Source organism: Macaca thibetana, chromosome 12 (assembly GCF_024542745.1).
Source record: "Macaca thibetana thibetana isolate TM-01 chromosome 12, ASM2454274v1, whole genome shotgun sequence".
Classification (NCBI taxonomy): domain Eukaryota; kingdom Metazoa; phylum Chordata; class Mammalia; order Primates; family Cercopithecidae; genus Macaca; species Macaca thibetana.
The window spans coordinates 88,571,281-88,587,777 of record NC_065589.1 but is presented as its reverse complement, the minus strand read 5'-3'; the positions used below and the strand labels follow the sequence as shown (position 1 = coordinate 88,587,777).

Here is a 16,497-nt window from a genome sequence, read left to right as displayed (position 1 = left end):
ACATTAATAACTATAGGCCAGCTGCAGTGGCTCACACCTGTAATCCCAGCACTTTGGGAGATGAGGCTGGTGGATTACCTGAGGTCAGGAGTTTGAGACCAGCCTGACCAATATGGTGTAACTCCATCTCTTCTAAAAATAAAAATAAAAAATGAAAATTGGCCAGGTGTGATGGTGGGCACCTGTAATCCCAGCTACCTGGGAAGCTGAGGCAGAAGAATTGCCACCACTGCACTCTAGCCTGGGCGACAGAGTGAGACTCTGTCTCGAAAAATAAAATAATAACTATAATTCCAGGAAACTTTCCTGAAAATAAAATTGAAATGATATTGTGAAAAGGAGCACTACATCCCTGCGAGAGTGATCCTTAATGAGTAATGTCAAGATATATTTTAGTAAATCTCCCAAACTTGAAAGATAAAAAAATCAGTCTGATTTCCAGGGAAATAGATACTTGTAAGAATTAATGGGGGAAAAACCCAGATTGTAATCAGTTTTCAAAGGAATCCTTTACTCTGGAAGTAAATGGAGTAACATTGAAAAGGTATTCAAGTTTGGTGAGCCATGGATTTTAGACCTATCAAAGTGATTTTCAAGTACAGCAGCCACAGATATAATTATCAACATGCAAGAACTCAAGACTGTCGTTCCTGGTAAATAGAAATAGCATTTGCCCACTTGTTCAGGCCCAAAGCTTGACATATTTCTTGATGTCTTTATTTGTGTCATAACTCACATTCAATTCAGTGAAAAGTTCCAATGGCTGTACCTTCAAAATATATCTGAAATTGGGCCTTCCACCCGCGTTGTTGGTCTCTTAATCAACCATCCTCTCTTGCTGGCATGACTACAGTGGCCTTCTTCCTTGTTTCTCTGCTTCCAATCTTTCCTCCCTCTAATCTGCTCTCTGCACAACAGCCACAATAAGCTATTATACCATGCCTATGCTAAAAATCTCATGATTCCTTACTATTACTTAGTCTGGAATACCTCTCTAACCTGCCCCTTGCTCACTGCAGTGCTGGCACAATGCTAGTCCATTATTTCACTCAGTGTTGTCCAGCTTACAGGGAGCATCCATTTGCTGTTCCCCTGCCCAAAATGTCCTTCCATAGATGAAAATATGGTTGCTCTCCTCTTCATTATGCATCTTTTCAAGTGTATTTGTTCAAATTGACCTTTTCTTTCTAAAACAGTACTATCTCCTTCGCTTTATCTACCCTTACTATCCTTTATATTTCTTCACAGGACTTCTTGATTTTCTGACATATTACAAATCTATTTATTTGTTGCTCTCTTCCCTTCTAAAACATAAGCTTTATGAAGGAAGAGACTGTGTTTATTTTGTTGCTTTCTGTATCCTCAGCACCTCAGGTAGTACCTGGTATGAGGTATACATTTTCCTGATACTACTTCTCAATTGAATAAATGAATTCACAAGAGTTGTTACAATACTAAAACATAAAGTGTTATCTTTTGTAGAAAATAGATCAATAATAGGTTGTTACTGAAGGCAAAATATTTTGGGGTCATTCTTAAATATTCTTCTTAATTTGTCAAAGAGTAAGATGGCGTGCATCTCCAAGAAGTCCCTTTCCAATACCACTGTCAGGGGATGTACTAGGCTGAATACGGCTTTGAAGTTTCTGTTTTCCAGCAAAGAGAAAAAGCCTTACAAACAATTCAAGCTGTAACCCCTATAATTATTAATTAGTGTCTATGCAAGTACCATGCACCTAGCAGAGAGTCTTCTAATCAGATTGCATACCTTACGTCTAAAAATCAATTAGTCATTTTGTGAGATGTTTATTTCTCTACATATTATGGCATTATACTGTTCTATACTCTTTTAGGAAGCTAAATAGCAATAATGTACAATCTTACTATTTTCAAGAAATCTTCCTTTTATGAAAAGTTAAGAAAATCTGATGTAAAGGATTTAAAAATAATTCAACTTATGTAATTTGATCAGACTATGTGCAACCTACACCGACCTATTTACTACATCTATACAACAATTTATCAATTGTTACCTTCCTTAATCCTCTCCAGCTGCAGCTCCTAAAAGGTCTTTTGCTTATAGGTTCAATCCCTTCCAGTGCCTGAACCACCTGAAATCAGATTGAGAATGTATTTCAGCCCTATATGAACTGATACAGGTTTTGCTTCTGGAAGCCCGTGCCCTTTCCTTGTAATATTCAGTGTGTGTTTTGTCTTTTTAATGGATTGCTGCTCAGATTTTTTTTTATGAAAGCACATATAACTCTGCTCTAAATTTCAGCCCCTTGAAACAGCACTTGAAACGTTTACCAAGTGAGAATTCTGATCTATACTATTCTCAGTTACTGATGGGGGCCTTAATGCAAGTTATACCACTTTCCCCAACTCCAGGTACTAGTACTTGGCCATGAGGTTCTGCACCACAGAAAAAGTGAATTGTGTAAACCAAATTCATCCTCTGTATGTTTATGTAATAAGTTTCCCATCTTATTCATTTGCCAATGTGAGGAAACATGTACTCAAAGCATAGATAACTAAATAGACGTATCCAATAATTCTCCCAAGTGAACACTAAAATATGCATGTCTATGGCTCAGAGATACAAACTTTTCAAAAGCAGAGTGGACAGGCATAAATACATATTTGGGGTTGAGACTAAGTAAAAATCTGAAGTATCCCATTTATTAGAAGGTTTTTTTTCTTTTCTGTATTTGTTCTTGATTCAGTCAGATTAGTATCTTTAAAGTCAATTAATGGTTTTGTAATTACATTTGGCACAAATATGTATTAACTTTATGTTAATTATGGGACTAATGCCATGTTTTAATGTAAACCAAGAACTTTATGTCTGCAGTCAACAATTTAATCTTGCTTTTGAGGAATTTGTAATGTGAAATCATTGTTTAGCCTTGTAATAGCTTTCCTTAGGGTTAAGCACTTCTCAATAAGTTTGGTATTAGGCATGAAAGAAGATGCATGAATATGTTTTAGTCACAGATATAAACAATGTAATCTTTATTAATACACAGAATAGAACATACAGTAATGAAGCAATCTAAAAGAACATAAATTTTAATATTTAGCCAATTTGTTTTTATTTCCTTCCATGCAATAGTATAGGAGTTCAAGAATAGTCAATGGTTATTTGAGTGGAATATGAAAACTGTGTCCTAATTTTAGAGGATTTGGGGAAGAACTCCTAATTCATAATATGTAGCTGCTTCCTTCTTCTATGATACTATGCTATAAACAGGGAATGTCTCTTGATTAGATGCCAATGCCAATTCTGTTCAAAAACTTCAGGAAGAGTTTAGAAATGTATACAGGTTAAGAATGGACACAGAAAAAGAAAAATATATAAGCAGTATGTTTTTCTTGGAGAAATTTTCTTATGAAGTTGTATTATTCAGTTAACAATAGTAACGTAAGAAGGATTTGATGACTTAAATAACTGTTTGATTTATGTTTTACCCCCCCCCCCTTTTGTGTGTTTCCTTTAGATAAGAAATGTTGAAACCAATCAGTGTTTAGACAACATGGGCCGCAAGGAAAATGAAAAAGTGGGTATATTCAACTGTCATGGTATGGGAGGAAATCAGGTAAACTCTCCCTTTTTATCAGCTTCATATTTTAGAGGAAAAATAATGTTAAAACTATCAGTGGAGACCATGGCTCACATGTTAATAACTATAAACTGAACTTAGTAAATAAATGTGCATTCAAATCTATAACTAATTTGGCTATTTAGTTGTCCCAAGGATCTTAAAAGAGCTCTGAAAAATTAAATAAAAAGAGCAACACTTTCAGTGTGCCTACAGTTAATGAAGATATCCAAATATTTTAGACAATCTCATTTCATCATGTATGAGCAAATGAGGAGTACATTTTATTCTATTAACTGAATATATAAAAGAATTCCTCCACATCTGTGATGCTTTCCCAATGGTTATTGTTCTCTATTTCTTTTCAAATTTTTATGTATATTATGATTTTTAAGAGCTTTTGAAGTTTAATGAAATGTTTAAGTGCATAGTTCGATGTTAAAGGCTGACTAAAACTCTTGGACAGCTTTTCTTGTGTGTGACAAGAGTTCTTGTGCTCTCCTTAAGCACTGGAAAATAGCTTTGCAAGGTGGGCCACATGGACGCTATAGGACTGTGAGTCTTCAGGCCAGAGCTATTTTACTGCCATGGCCACTTTGAGAGGTAGAATTTGGAGTTCCTGGGAACTATACCAACAAAGCAGAGTTTGAGGTAGCTGATCCTCTGTAAACAAGTTATCTACAGAAGTTTAGGGGAACCTCAAGATTTTTGTCCAGAGGTAGAATTTCTGAGTTAGTGTGAACCGAGGTTGCAAAAGTTATCCTGTCTAGCACAATTATGGTTATATTTGTGTCAAGATTTATAAATGTCAAGATTTATTACAAAAATACTTGTTGATTCTTGTACTATAAGAAAGAAAATGAACTCTTGAGTTTTGGCACCATACTTCAAACATGGTCTGTGTTATCCAATGGAGAACATTAAAAGGAAGTTTCTCTCTTAAAAATTCTTAATTTAAAAAATCCTAATTAGTGTTCCAAACTGTCAATTTGAGAAAGAAAATATTTAAACAAAATTTCTAAATTACAGCATGGGAAATTGACCTTATGGAGGAAGAGGATAGAAACAACATAGGCAGACTAGTAACAAAGCATTCAGAAATGATTCTGTTTATTGTTTCACTGATTCATAATGAATGTGACGGGCCTCTACTGCCAAAAACCAACGGAGTCTGGATGAATTCAGCTGGAAACAACAAAATGCTTAACTATAAGAGGACTAAATGTGTGAGGGTTTAATTTTCTCACGTAATAAGAATTCTAACATTTGTTTAGGACCTCAATGATTTCATAAAGAAACCCAAAACTTTATATCTTTCCATTCTTTGGTGTTTATAGTTAACTTTTATCATCAGCTGGTCAGAAGAGGACTGCTGAAATTCCAGGCATCATTTCCACATTCAAGGCAGGAATATCAAAGTCAGGGAAGAACTGCAATAGCCATGTCTGTTTATCTTTTAGGAAAAGCAAAAGCCTTCCTAGAGGCTCAACACATGTCAATGTATCTCTCTTTGGGTAGAAATGTGTTACTTGGACATCCCTAATACAACAAAACACCTCACACTCACAATTAACTGCTTCTCACAGTTCATTTACCAAGATATTGCGGGGACATTTAGAAATGTCAGCCATAATCTGTTTCAATAACTTATGGCAAAAAAAATCAACTAATTATCTGCTCCATAATGTCATACAGAATTTAAAGACACACTACTTATGAAATTTCTCTCATTCTATTGCTTATGAAAATGAGAAAGATACCCCAGGTGAATTATCTACATAGAATCATTACAGTGCCATGTTAAAAATTACTTTATTCATCTACACGTTTTCAAATACCCAGAAATAAGCTATCCCACTCTACTGCAAATTTCTTGTTGGCAGTCCTAGGTCTTATTCCTGTTTTCATACCCAGGACTTGCTACAGTCTTGGGACATGGTAGGCACCTAACGAATACTGGGCAAGTAAATAGATGAAAGATTGTATGGTCAGAACAGTAGATTTGTACCTTAGAACTTTGTAGACATTGCCAAGAAATAATGAGCTGTTATTTTCATAGTAATTAAAAGTATATAAGAACAGCTCAGGGATTCATAAAGAAAGTGATCAAATAATAATAAGCATAAAATCTATCCCTAGTTTTATTCTAATGTGCTCTACAAGATCAATTTAATGACAAGATAAAAATTAAAACCATTATTTTTCCATCTACATACTTAATTGCACATACACACACACACACACACAAATGTTTTTGGAGCCCTTTTTGTTATAACACAAACAGTGGAAACAATTCAGTATTTACCAAGAGGGGAATGGTTAAATAAAGCATGGTATACACATAGTATAGATAGTTATATACTATCAAAGTGACTGAGGGAGGTCTGCATGTATGTCATTAGAACTTCAAAAGGGAAAAACAATCCAGACAACTTATTTTCAATAATCTCATTTATGAAAAAGTATGTGAACATTTTTCTATATATGGTATCTATATATTTATATGGATGCTATGTAATCTATTATAAATCTATAAAAATCTATCTGGAATATAGATCGTATCTGATGAGTGGATATCTGGAAAGAAGACTGAGTTGGAAAAGAAATTTTCCTTTTTACCCCACATTTTTCTGCATACAGTAGTACATGTATTTCCTTCATAATTAAATAAGAATGGAGAAATTTAAACTATTGAGACTGGAAGAACATTGTTGTGTTGCATTACCCCACTCTGATTAATTGGGTAACTTATGGCAAATTACATAACATTTTTGAGTTTTGATGTTGATTGTCCATAAAATGAACAAAATACTTCACTCAAATTTTTTCTAAGACTAGGAAAATTCATAAAAAAATTAACACTAAACATGGCACATACTAGACATGCAATATGTATTGGTCCATTGCCATTAATTAGCCCCTTATTATTTCTATTGATGTTGTTAATTCTCTTATTTCTGAAGTTAAAAAATGTTCATTTGGTGGCTAATGTTAAACGCAAGATAAAAGCACAACACTTCATTTGGTATTGTTGATCTCAAAACAATGAACAACCTCTCCTGTAACTCTAACAAATATATATTATGGAAAAATTTAACCATCGCATAAAACTCAATTATTGTGAATTCTGCTCTGATAGAATTCAGTATTTCTAAGATAATTAATACTAGGAACCTGTTTCACTTTTTGTCTTTCTCACTTTAATAAAAAATAGATTTTAGAATTTTATTCTGAGAACTACCCTCCCTGGTTTTTTTGCTGTTCTTTTATGTTACCATGGAAGCAGCATTTATTTTTATGGTTATTTGGTTTTGGATGTTTTATAAGTAGCCCCCAACCCATAAAAATTACTCAAGCTTCTCTCTCTTGCTTTTACACAAAAATCACAACAAATGTGAAAATCCTTTTTTAACTTAGTTACTCTTCTAAAAAAAGGTATTTTTTTTTTGTTTGTGGACAATTATACCTTAACCATTTCTCCTTGCACAGGAGTTTTGATAGTTTGGGGGTTTTTTAAGGCCTTGCAGACATCAGGAGGAAACTTACTTTTCAGTAGTTGTTAGAAATAATTTTCTTAAACACTCAGATTTCCAGCAAAATCTAAATGGAATCAATGAAAGTTTTTGTAGCAGGAATACTGCAAAAGGTAACAACTGGAGAATTATTATTAAATTCAACATGACCATTTTGAAGTGTTCTTTTTAAAGCCTTATAAATAAAAACTGTCTTACTCAAAGAATAACAAAATTCAGCACTCCATTTACATCTATTCTTGCACTGATTTCATTGTCAAGGAAGTTCATGATGATCATTAACACTTTGAAAAGAATAAGAAGATTTGATTAACTTGAATATAAACTTTTACAAGTGAAGGAACTTACACTTTACTGAAATAAAGTATAGAAGTTAGGAGATTGTCTTCTCTGTACTTCTGAAAGATGACATGGATTCTTGGAAGCACTTCTGTGTCCCCTACAATGTTAATGACTCAGATTTACATATACAGCCCCAACCTCTCTCCTGAGCTCTAGAATCTACAGCCAGTTAATTATTGTTAATGTCTGTGGACATCTCAAACCCACCTGTTTCCAAACTGAACTCATTTCCTTCCCTTTCACACAGTCATCCAAAATGGAAACCTAACATAGAAACTTACTTCTGAAGTCCGATTAGTCAACAATTCCCAACATTTCTATGGAAAAATGTCCCTACATCTTAGTCCTTTTATAACCAGGATCTCTGCCTTTGTTCTAGCCTAGATCTACTTTTACCCATATGGATTTAAAACCTTATTTTCATGACTCATAATTCATGCTACCTTAGTTTAACATCTCATTAAATTTTCAGCAGCTTTCCACTGTCCAAAGAATAAAAGACAAATTCTTTCCTATGGTATACAAACCCCTCATAATTGTATCTCCATCTGGCTTTCCAGTCTGATCTACCTTGATGTCCCATCAGTCTCCTGTGCTCTAGACATATGTCTTATAATTTCCCATTCCTTGCATGCCTTCAGTGTTTTCTTATCCTAGCAGTTCATTTACACTGTTCTCTGAAATTGAGCTGTTGGCTACACTCTGCTCCACTAAAAAACTTAAGACACACTCACTGTTGCTGCTATAAAGACACATGCACACGTATGTTTATTGCGGCACTATTCACAATAGCAAAGACTTAGAATCAACCCAAATGTCCATCAGTGACAGACTGGATTAAGAAAATGTGGCACATATCCACCATGGAATACTATGCAGCCATAAAAAAGGATGAGTTTGTGTCCTTTGTAGGGACATGGATGCAGCTGGAAACCATCATTCTTAGCAAACTGTCACAAGAACAGAAAACCAAACACCGCATGTTCTCACTCATAGGTGGGAACTGAACAATGAGATCACTTGGACTCAGGAAGGGGAACATCACACGCCGGGACCTATCATGGGGAGGGGGGAGGGGGGAGGGATTGCATTGGGAGTTATACCTGATGTAAATGACGAGTTGATGGGTGCTGACGAGTTGATGGGTGCAGCACAGCAACATGGCACAAGTATACATATGTAACAAACCTGCACGTTATGCACATGTACCTTAGAACTTAAAGTATAATAATAAAAAATTAAAAAAAAAAAAGAAAACCCAATAATTTGGCTTCTCTTTTGCTAGCTATTCACTAGCAACTCCTTAACTTAAACAGGACACATTTTAATGGATAAAATATAATTAATTTATTCATTGTTTTATTTAACATACAATATTTGTAAATGTCCATTATTATAAACTAGGCCCATCAAATTTCCTTGTAGCTAAAATCTGGTGATCACTACTATTTACTTCTTTAGAAATATGTCTAGAAGTACATTTGCTCAATCAAAGGTTATGCAAAATGAGAAGGCTTTTAAGGTATAGTGACAAATTTTTCTTAAAGATTTCAGCAAATTAATAAGACCAATAGCTAAAATAAAAAGGACTCTGATAAACATTTAATACAAATTACCCTCTTTGAGTCTCACAATGATCTTTGAAGTAGATAGTGTAATTATCTTGATTTTACTTATGAATTTAATGGAAATCTTGAGTGATTAGTATCATGACTGAAATGGTAAAGCCAGTGTGAACCTAAGTCTGATTCCACACCAGGTTTATAGTCACTGTATTTGCATTGATTTCCAACGACACTTTCTAGGATTATAATCACAGTGGCCAACCCTGTGTATTATTGTTTTTGTTTTTTATCTTTGCCGTTTTAATATGGGAGAAACATTTTAACTTGTTTCAACCACATTTCTAGCATTATCAATGCATTTAATGATTTGAAAAACTGGCATTTAAGCATTTCAAAAATTGTTATTGCAAATTTTCTAGTGATACTGTTGCTTATGTTTCCATTGAGGGTTGAAGGGGTTCTTTCTTGTGTAAGAGTACTTTGTTAAATACTATTACCCTTGTCATGCATGTTGCAAACATTTTTCTTTTTGTTTACAGTTTGTTTTTATATACAGACTTTTAAGCAGTTTATATACTGCAAACAATGTTTGTCTTAATACTTTCTCTTTTTGGTGTAGAAATGCCATTCATTTTTAAAGTGCTTTGAAACAACATTTATATCATCATAAAGGCATAAATACCAAAATTGATAACTGGATTACAGTCTTATTAGGAATATGTTATATCTACTCAAACTGACACTAATTTTTATTTAAAATTTACATAAAATAGCTGGGCATGGTGGCATGCATCTGTAGTACCATCTATTTAGAAGGCTAGGGCAGGAAGATCTCTTGTACATAGGAGTTTGAGTCCAGCCTGGGAAATGCAGCAAAACTCCATCTCTAGAAAAAAAAAAAAAAAAAAAAAAAAAAAAAAAAACTCTGATACATAAAATATATTTATAATTAGGTAAAAATTCAATTAATGTAATATTTATAAAATAAACACTTTACTTTGAAATTAATCACTATAAAAATTTAAAAATCCAATGCTGTTTTCCTTTGAATAGCAGCACATCTTTAATTAAAAATGAATAAAAATAGCCCCATACACATTGTACCTTTCCCTTTTAAAGGCAAAAAAATGTAAAGTAATGGAAAAATATTCAAAACCTAGTGAATGCATTTATAATGTTTCTTTTTCTCCCTAGAGCCACTCATTTGGAGAGAGCAAGAAAGCACATGGAAACATTCCATATAATTTATTGCAGTAAATGATTCAGAGCTATTTTTCAAGGTAGCAAGCCTTTAAGGAAGCTTATGCTAGCCATTTATTAAAATGCTATTTTCTGCCAAGATTAAAGAAGAGATCATTAGGTGTTACTACACTTTTATACAAATGTCTCCTCCTCCTCTAACATCTGATTACTTAAATTGAATCTAACCTTATGACAGGTGTATTAAAAATTTAGAGAGTAAACAAATACTTTGTCTCATTACAGATACTCTCCTAGAGAAAGCTTAATTATTTTAGTAATGTGTTCTAATGTAGTCACAGACTGTAATGAATACATTCATTCAACAGATATGTATTCATTTTAAAGTTTGCATTTTTATACGTACTGTAATTACTTAGAAGCCATTTCAATACTAATTTGGTCCCTTTTTAGTAGCTTGCACAGTGGAATTAAAACTTACCAGGGATTTCACAAAATAAATTTGCAAGTTAAGTAGAATGGCCTATGAGGAAAAAAGGAAAATCTACCATTCATTAAATGTTTAAATGAGTTGGATACATGCAAGCTAGAAGAAAGCAGAGTCACCACAACTTCTATAGAAACAGGAATTATTACAAGAGCCTTTCATTATCATTGATGGGAGAACTTCTCTGGTCTTTGCTGCTTTGTCCTCCTGTCAGGAGATTATACTATACTTGGGATGGAATGGTGTCTTAGTCTGTCTGGGTTGCTCTAATAAACATACAATAAACTGAGTGTTTTAAGAACAACAGAATTTTATTGTACACAGTTCTGGAGGCTGAGAAGTCTAAGATCAAGACACCAGCAGATTTGGTGTCTGATGAAGGCAAAGTTCATTGAGGCTTCTTGTTGCCTGCTCACATGGTGAAAGAGAAGACCTAGATCTCTGGGGTTTCTTTCACGAGGACACTAGTCTCATTCCTCAGGGCAGAGACTTCGTGACTTGATCACCTTCTAAGGGCCCAGACTTCTAAGACTGTCACACTGGGGACTAGATTTCAATGCATGAATTTGGGAGGGGGGACCCAAGCATTTAGACCACAACAAATGATAATTTCAGTCAATCATTCACTTTGGCTAGTTTTTTTTAGGGGATCATGAGTTATCTCTTTACCCTCAAGTTCTTCAAACAATGAAGTTTGAAGTTTCCTTTCAAGTAAATCCAATAGGCTCTGCAATCACTGGATCAGTCAGGTGTCAACAAAGCCTTAGGATACATGTCAGTGACTCTTTTATCTCCTTGCTACTATGTTCAGTCTTGATTCTTCACATTTCATTTTTCTAGAAAATTAATCCCCTCAAGTTTATCTTTAAGAAGGTGTCAAAGTTGTACCATTTCCTGGGTTTGCAGCCATTGTTTCAAACTCAGTGTGTCTATAATTACCTTATCTTTTATCCCAAGCCTTTTGTCCTCTAATCTCTTTCTTTCATCTTTTACATTTTTCTCTCTCATCTTTCATCACCCCATGCTCGCTACAAACTGGACCCTAAGCCCTGGGAATTCATTCTACTAGTCTTTTTAAAATCTATTTCTTCTTTTCCTCCATTAATAACTCAACTTTCTAAATTTGAGCCTTGATTGCCCCAGACTTGAATTACTACAATGATTTTCAGTGTAGTTTCCCCAAACTCCAGCCTGTCCCTATCTTCATTCCACCTTCCTTAAATAATTAAGTGATGACTCCTAAATTATCACTCCCAGACTCCCAACTAGCAAAACATACAAGCACCAAAAAAACACTGAAAGAGTTCCTAGTTATTACAGGATAAAATTGGCATTGTTTACACAACTTTGACCCCTTTCTGCTCTACTCCATCAACTTTATTGACCCTGACCAGATTTGTAAAAAATTGTTATTGTTAGTCATTGTTTTTCTTATAGCTTTGCCTTTTCTTAAACCAGTTTGCCATGACCTTTCCATGCTTTATTATTATTTTTATTTTTATTTTTTTGAGGCAGGGTCTTGCTCTGTTGCCCAGGCTAGAGTGCAGTGGCACAATTTCGGCTCACTGCAACCTCCACCTCCCGGGTTCAAGTGATTCTCCGGCCTCAGCCCACAGAGTAGCTGGGATTACAGGTACCTACAACCATGCCCAGCTAATTTTTGTATTTTTAGTGCAGACAGGGTTTCACCATGTTGGCCAGGATGGTCTCGAACTCCTGACCTCGGGTGATCCACCCACCTTGGCATCCCAAAGTGCTGGGTTTACAGGTGTGAGCCACCCCGCCTGGCCACTTTTATAACTATGTAAATGCTATCAATCTAGTAGATCTAGTAGCACTTCAAAAACCACCATCTCTATATAGTGCTGTATTTTTTCTGCTTTTCAATATACATTTATATTTCCTTTGAACTTACACTGCAGAATTTTTTCTCGTGTTTTTAACTTATATATTATTTCTCAATATTCTTTAATCCTTATGTTGTCATTCAATTATGTATGTTTCATTATCCTATCTGCAAAAATAAATTGTAATCTTGTTTTGGATGCAAGAATTTGTTGTTATTCTTAAAAAAAAAAAATCCCCCTACATGAATAAACACTTACTAAATTTATTAAAAGTAAACAATTGTTATAAAAATGTTTAAAGTTACCCAAGAGCCTACTGTTATCACAAAAGTAGCTTCAAAATTGACTACATAAAGTAAAATCATCTTCCTGGAGGATGAAATTGTTCCTATAGAAATGTGTGGATTTGGGGCTGTGGTAACTGAAAATGAATATCAAAAGATATCCATGTTCTAACCCCTGGAGCCTGTGCCTTACATGGCAAAAAAAATTTTGTTGACATTTTGTTAAAGATCTTGAGATATGGAGGTAATCTTGTGTTATCTGGATAGCCATGCTACCACATGTATCCTTATAAAAGGGAAGCAGAGGGAGAAGAAACCAGAAGAAAAGATCATGTGACCATAATGGCAGAACTTGGAGTAATGTGGCCAATAAGCTAAGGAATGGTTGCAGTCACAAGAACCTGGAAGAAGCCAGGACTGGATTTTTCCCCCAGATCCTCTGGAGGGAAAGAGGTCCTGCTGATACCTGATTCCCACCCAGTAAAGCTGATTTTGGACTTCTGGCCTCCTGAAATGTGAGAGAATAAATTCTTGTTTAAGCTGCCAAGTTTGTGATAATTTGTTTTATCAGCCACAGGAAATTAAGGGCTCACAAAGAAAATTCTAGAAACAGTTATAGCTCAGAGTTCATAACTAGCTCACTTATTTGGACAAAAGAGTCTAAGATACTAAACCTTCCTCAAAGTTGGAAACATACATGATTTCATCCTGATACTTCTAAAAATGATGTGATAGCTAGAAAGAATGGACCTAAATTATATAGTAACTGATTCTTCAGAAAGTTTTAATTGTAGAATTTTTGTTTTTAGAGATTCTGTTTTAACTCAAATTTTTGTATTCTCTACCATCATAGTAATTGTAAATAACATTGTCAATGAATTATAAATCCTATATTAATAAAAATATAAAATAACTAAAATGAAATCCTTAAAATATTAAATGATAATGGCTCCTTCTGTTATTAGTTAATAAGTCCTGCATAGGAGTGTTAAAATTGTTTTATCCAATAATTGAGCAAAAAATCAACAAATAACATTTTCCTGAGTCAAGAAAATTACATTTATATTAGAGGAACATCTGTGAAAACTTGGAGTTGATAAAAACTTGTAGGAATTTGTGATCTGATCCTGCCAGGTGTTGCCTGGCCACAGTATTTTCTGGCGTAGAAACGTTAAATATGTCACGTTTGACCCTTTTCTTTCCCTGACAAGAGTTACTCAAAAATCGTAAGATTTTTTTTTTCTTAAGGTCTCCTAAAAATTGAAAACTAGTATTGGCTGTTTTTCAGATTTATCTTTTAAGTATTGTACAGTCTAATTTAATGTTTCTACCTATTGATTGTTAACATCTACCATGTAAGACATTTTTTCAAAAGTCTTAGAAAAATTGTCAATTCAAGTCAATCTAGAAAACACCTTTTCCATTTTCATAAAGTATTTAAAATCAATTTCATGGAATTCTACATTCATTTAAGTAAGTCACAACTTTGGTTCTTTGCTTTCTAGCTATGAGTACAGAGTTGATTATATGATTCCTTGTGTCAATAACATTAAAAAACAGCTTCATAAAAGTTCAGATATTCCTGGTGTTAAAATCATAAGGATGTCTACTATGATTCTTGATAAGAAAAAGCAGTACACGGAAAAGGGACTATGGCACCAACAAGGGAAGGACACCAGACCAAATTGGAGAAGACAGTGTCTAAGAAGGCATCCTAGAAAATAACAAAGTATGTCAGTGCAAATAGTAGGACAAAAAAATTTATTCTGTTGATTAATTGGTTAAAGTATATCACAATCCTCCAATGCATAACTGAGATTAATATTACATTTCTATAAGGCTTAAACGTTAAAATGATATTCTTTTTTTAATGTACATAAATGTGTATCAGTTTTATGAATGGGATTCTAAGAATATTTGGAAAAACTGCCCTTAAAGTGAAATATCACAGAAAGTGTATAAAGCAGAAAGTTTACTACCCTGGTTTAGTAAAACCCCAATACGTACACAGACACATACACATAGACACAAAGGCGTACCTCAACCATCAAGACAGCTTTTCTTACTGAAAATGGAAAGCTGTTACCTGAAAAATTTACTAAAAGGAAAATGTTTTGCTACTAACAGCATCCACTTAGTACCCATTACCCACCAATTTATCTCCTCTACAGCTCCTGTTATTTACAGATGGACTACAAGCTCTCTGCTAACTTTACCAAGATGGACTTGTCTCCATTAAACTAGATATTTATTCCCAGCAGAACTTATTACTCCTGTGTGCTCTTTTAATCTGACCCTCATTCTTTTCTCTACCTTGTCTTCAAATATTTTTCTCCTGTTTTATGCCTAATTCCTTTTGACTTGAGGCTATAACCTTACTCATTACTGTGAAATGTATTCTTGTTCAAGTAACCTTCTGGCCAACATTTTATCATATTTAATATTTTTTAATTAAATGATTTGAATGCATGAGTCTATGTGAAGAATATTAAGGTCTTTTGAAATACTCTCCTATTCCCCATCACCCTTCGACTAGCTGGATGCCTATTTTTCATTGAGGACATAATTATTTTCACTATAACCATTTTAAGCGTTTTATAATAGATAATATAACTTTATCTTGGCTTAATCTGTGTAGTAACAGTTAGTTTATTATTTTCTAGGTAAGGTAAATAATGTCTATGATTTCTAAATTAACAGTGTTGCCTAGCCCACTTTTATATTCTTGAGAAGGCAAGCAGATCCATACTTACGATTAGTTGCTTTGCTGTACCTGTGATTGTCTTCATCTTAATGCATTTGCAATTCCATCCTAGTTATGATGACAGTTTTGGAAGAAATTAGGCAAGCGTATTCCTAGTTTTTTGCTTTTTAAATATGAAAACTGATTTTTTTCAGAAATGAAAAGATAGCACAATAAAGCCAAGATGACATAAAACTAGACAAGAAATTCATGTTCGAATATTTGACTAGGCAATGCTAATACTTTATCTCAGCAAGAAAAACATTAAGTTTAGAAAAAGAAAACGTGAAAAAATATGCAAGTGAAATGAAAATATCTGATATAATATTGTATAGCACAAAATACATTTTATATTCTGCATAAGATTTTTAAAGGATTCCTTGCTTAAAACTTACCAGTTTTTAAAAGGAGTCATCAAATATAAAATACTATTGAAAGCAGCCCAATGTGAGGAGACTAATCAAATGTAAGCTACACATCAATATGGCTAAAACAAAATGTTTTAGATATGTCATTTAAAGTTAACTATCCCATATATATTTTGCCTTGCTATGAATATAGACATAGTGGTCATACTATGTCAGCAAAGTATCTTCTATTATATATTTTACTTGCCCTAATTATATACTCATGTCAAGTAAAAAGGAATTGGATCTGAGAGATGAGATTGTCATTTTTCTATATAAATGATGAAAAATTATTTCTAATTTTTATTTTCCAAATCTATTCTTACCATTAAAAGCTATCTTTATACTGAAATATGTCTAATATATTTTTCTTTGCACAAGAAATTTTTATATATGTTTTCTAGGATTTTATTGCATTCTACACTAATTTGAAGCATGTATTAGTATGAGATGGGTTTTTTCTTTTTAATTACTTACATCATATATA

General features: G+C 33.6%; 1 protein-coding gene across 7 annotated transcripts in view; it reads left to right on the top strand.

Moving 5' to 3' along the window:
- Positions 1-16,497, top strand: part of GALNT13 (polypeptide N-acetylgalactosaminyltransferase 13) — a 612,881-nt gene that overhangs the window by 564,805 nt on the left and 31,579 nt on the right. For all 7 annotated transcript variants that reach the window (XM_050752066.1, XM_050752064.1, XM_050752067.1 and 4 more), the window contains one exon: positions 3,501-3,599. In XM_050752066.1, the coding sequence (XP_050608023.1) occupies positions 3,501-3,599 (99 nt within the window). The remainder of the gene's footprint in view (positions 1-3,500; positions 3,600-16,497) is intronic.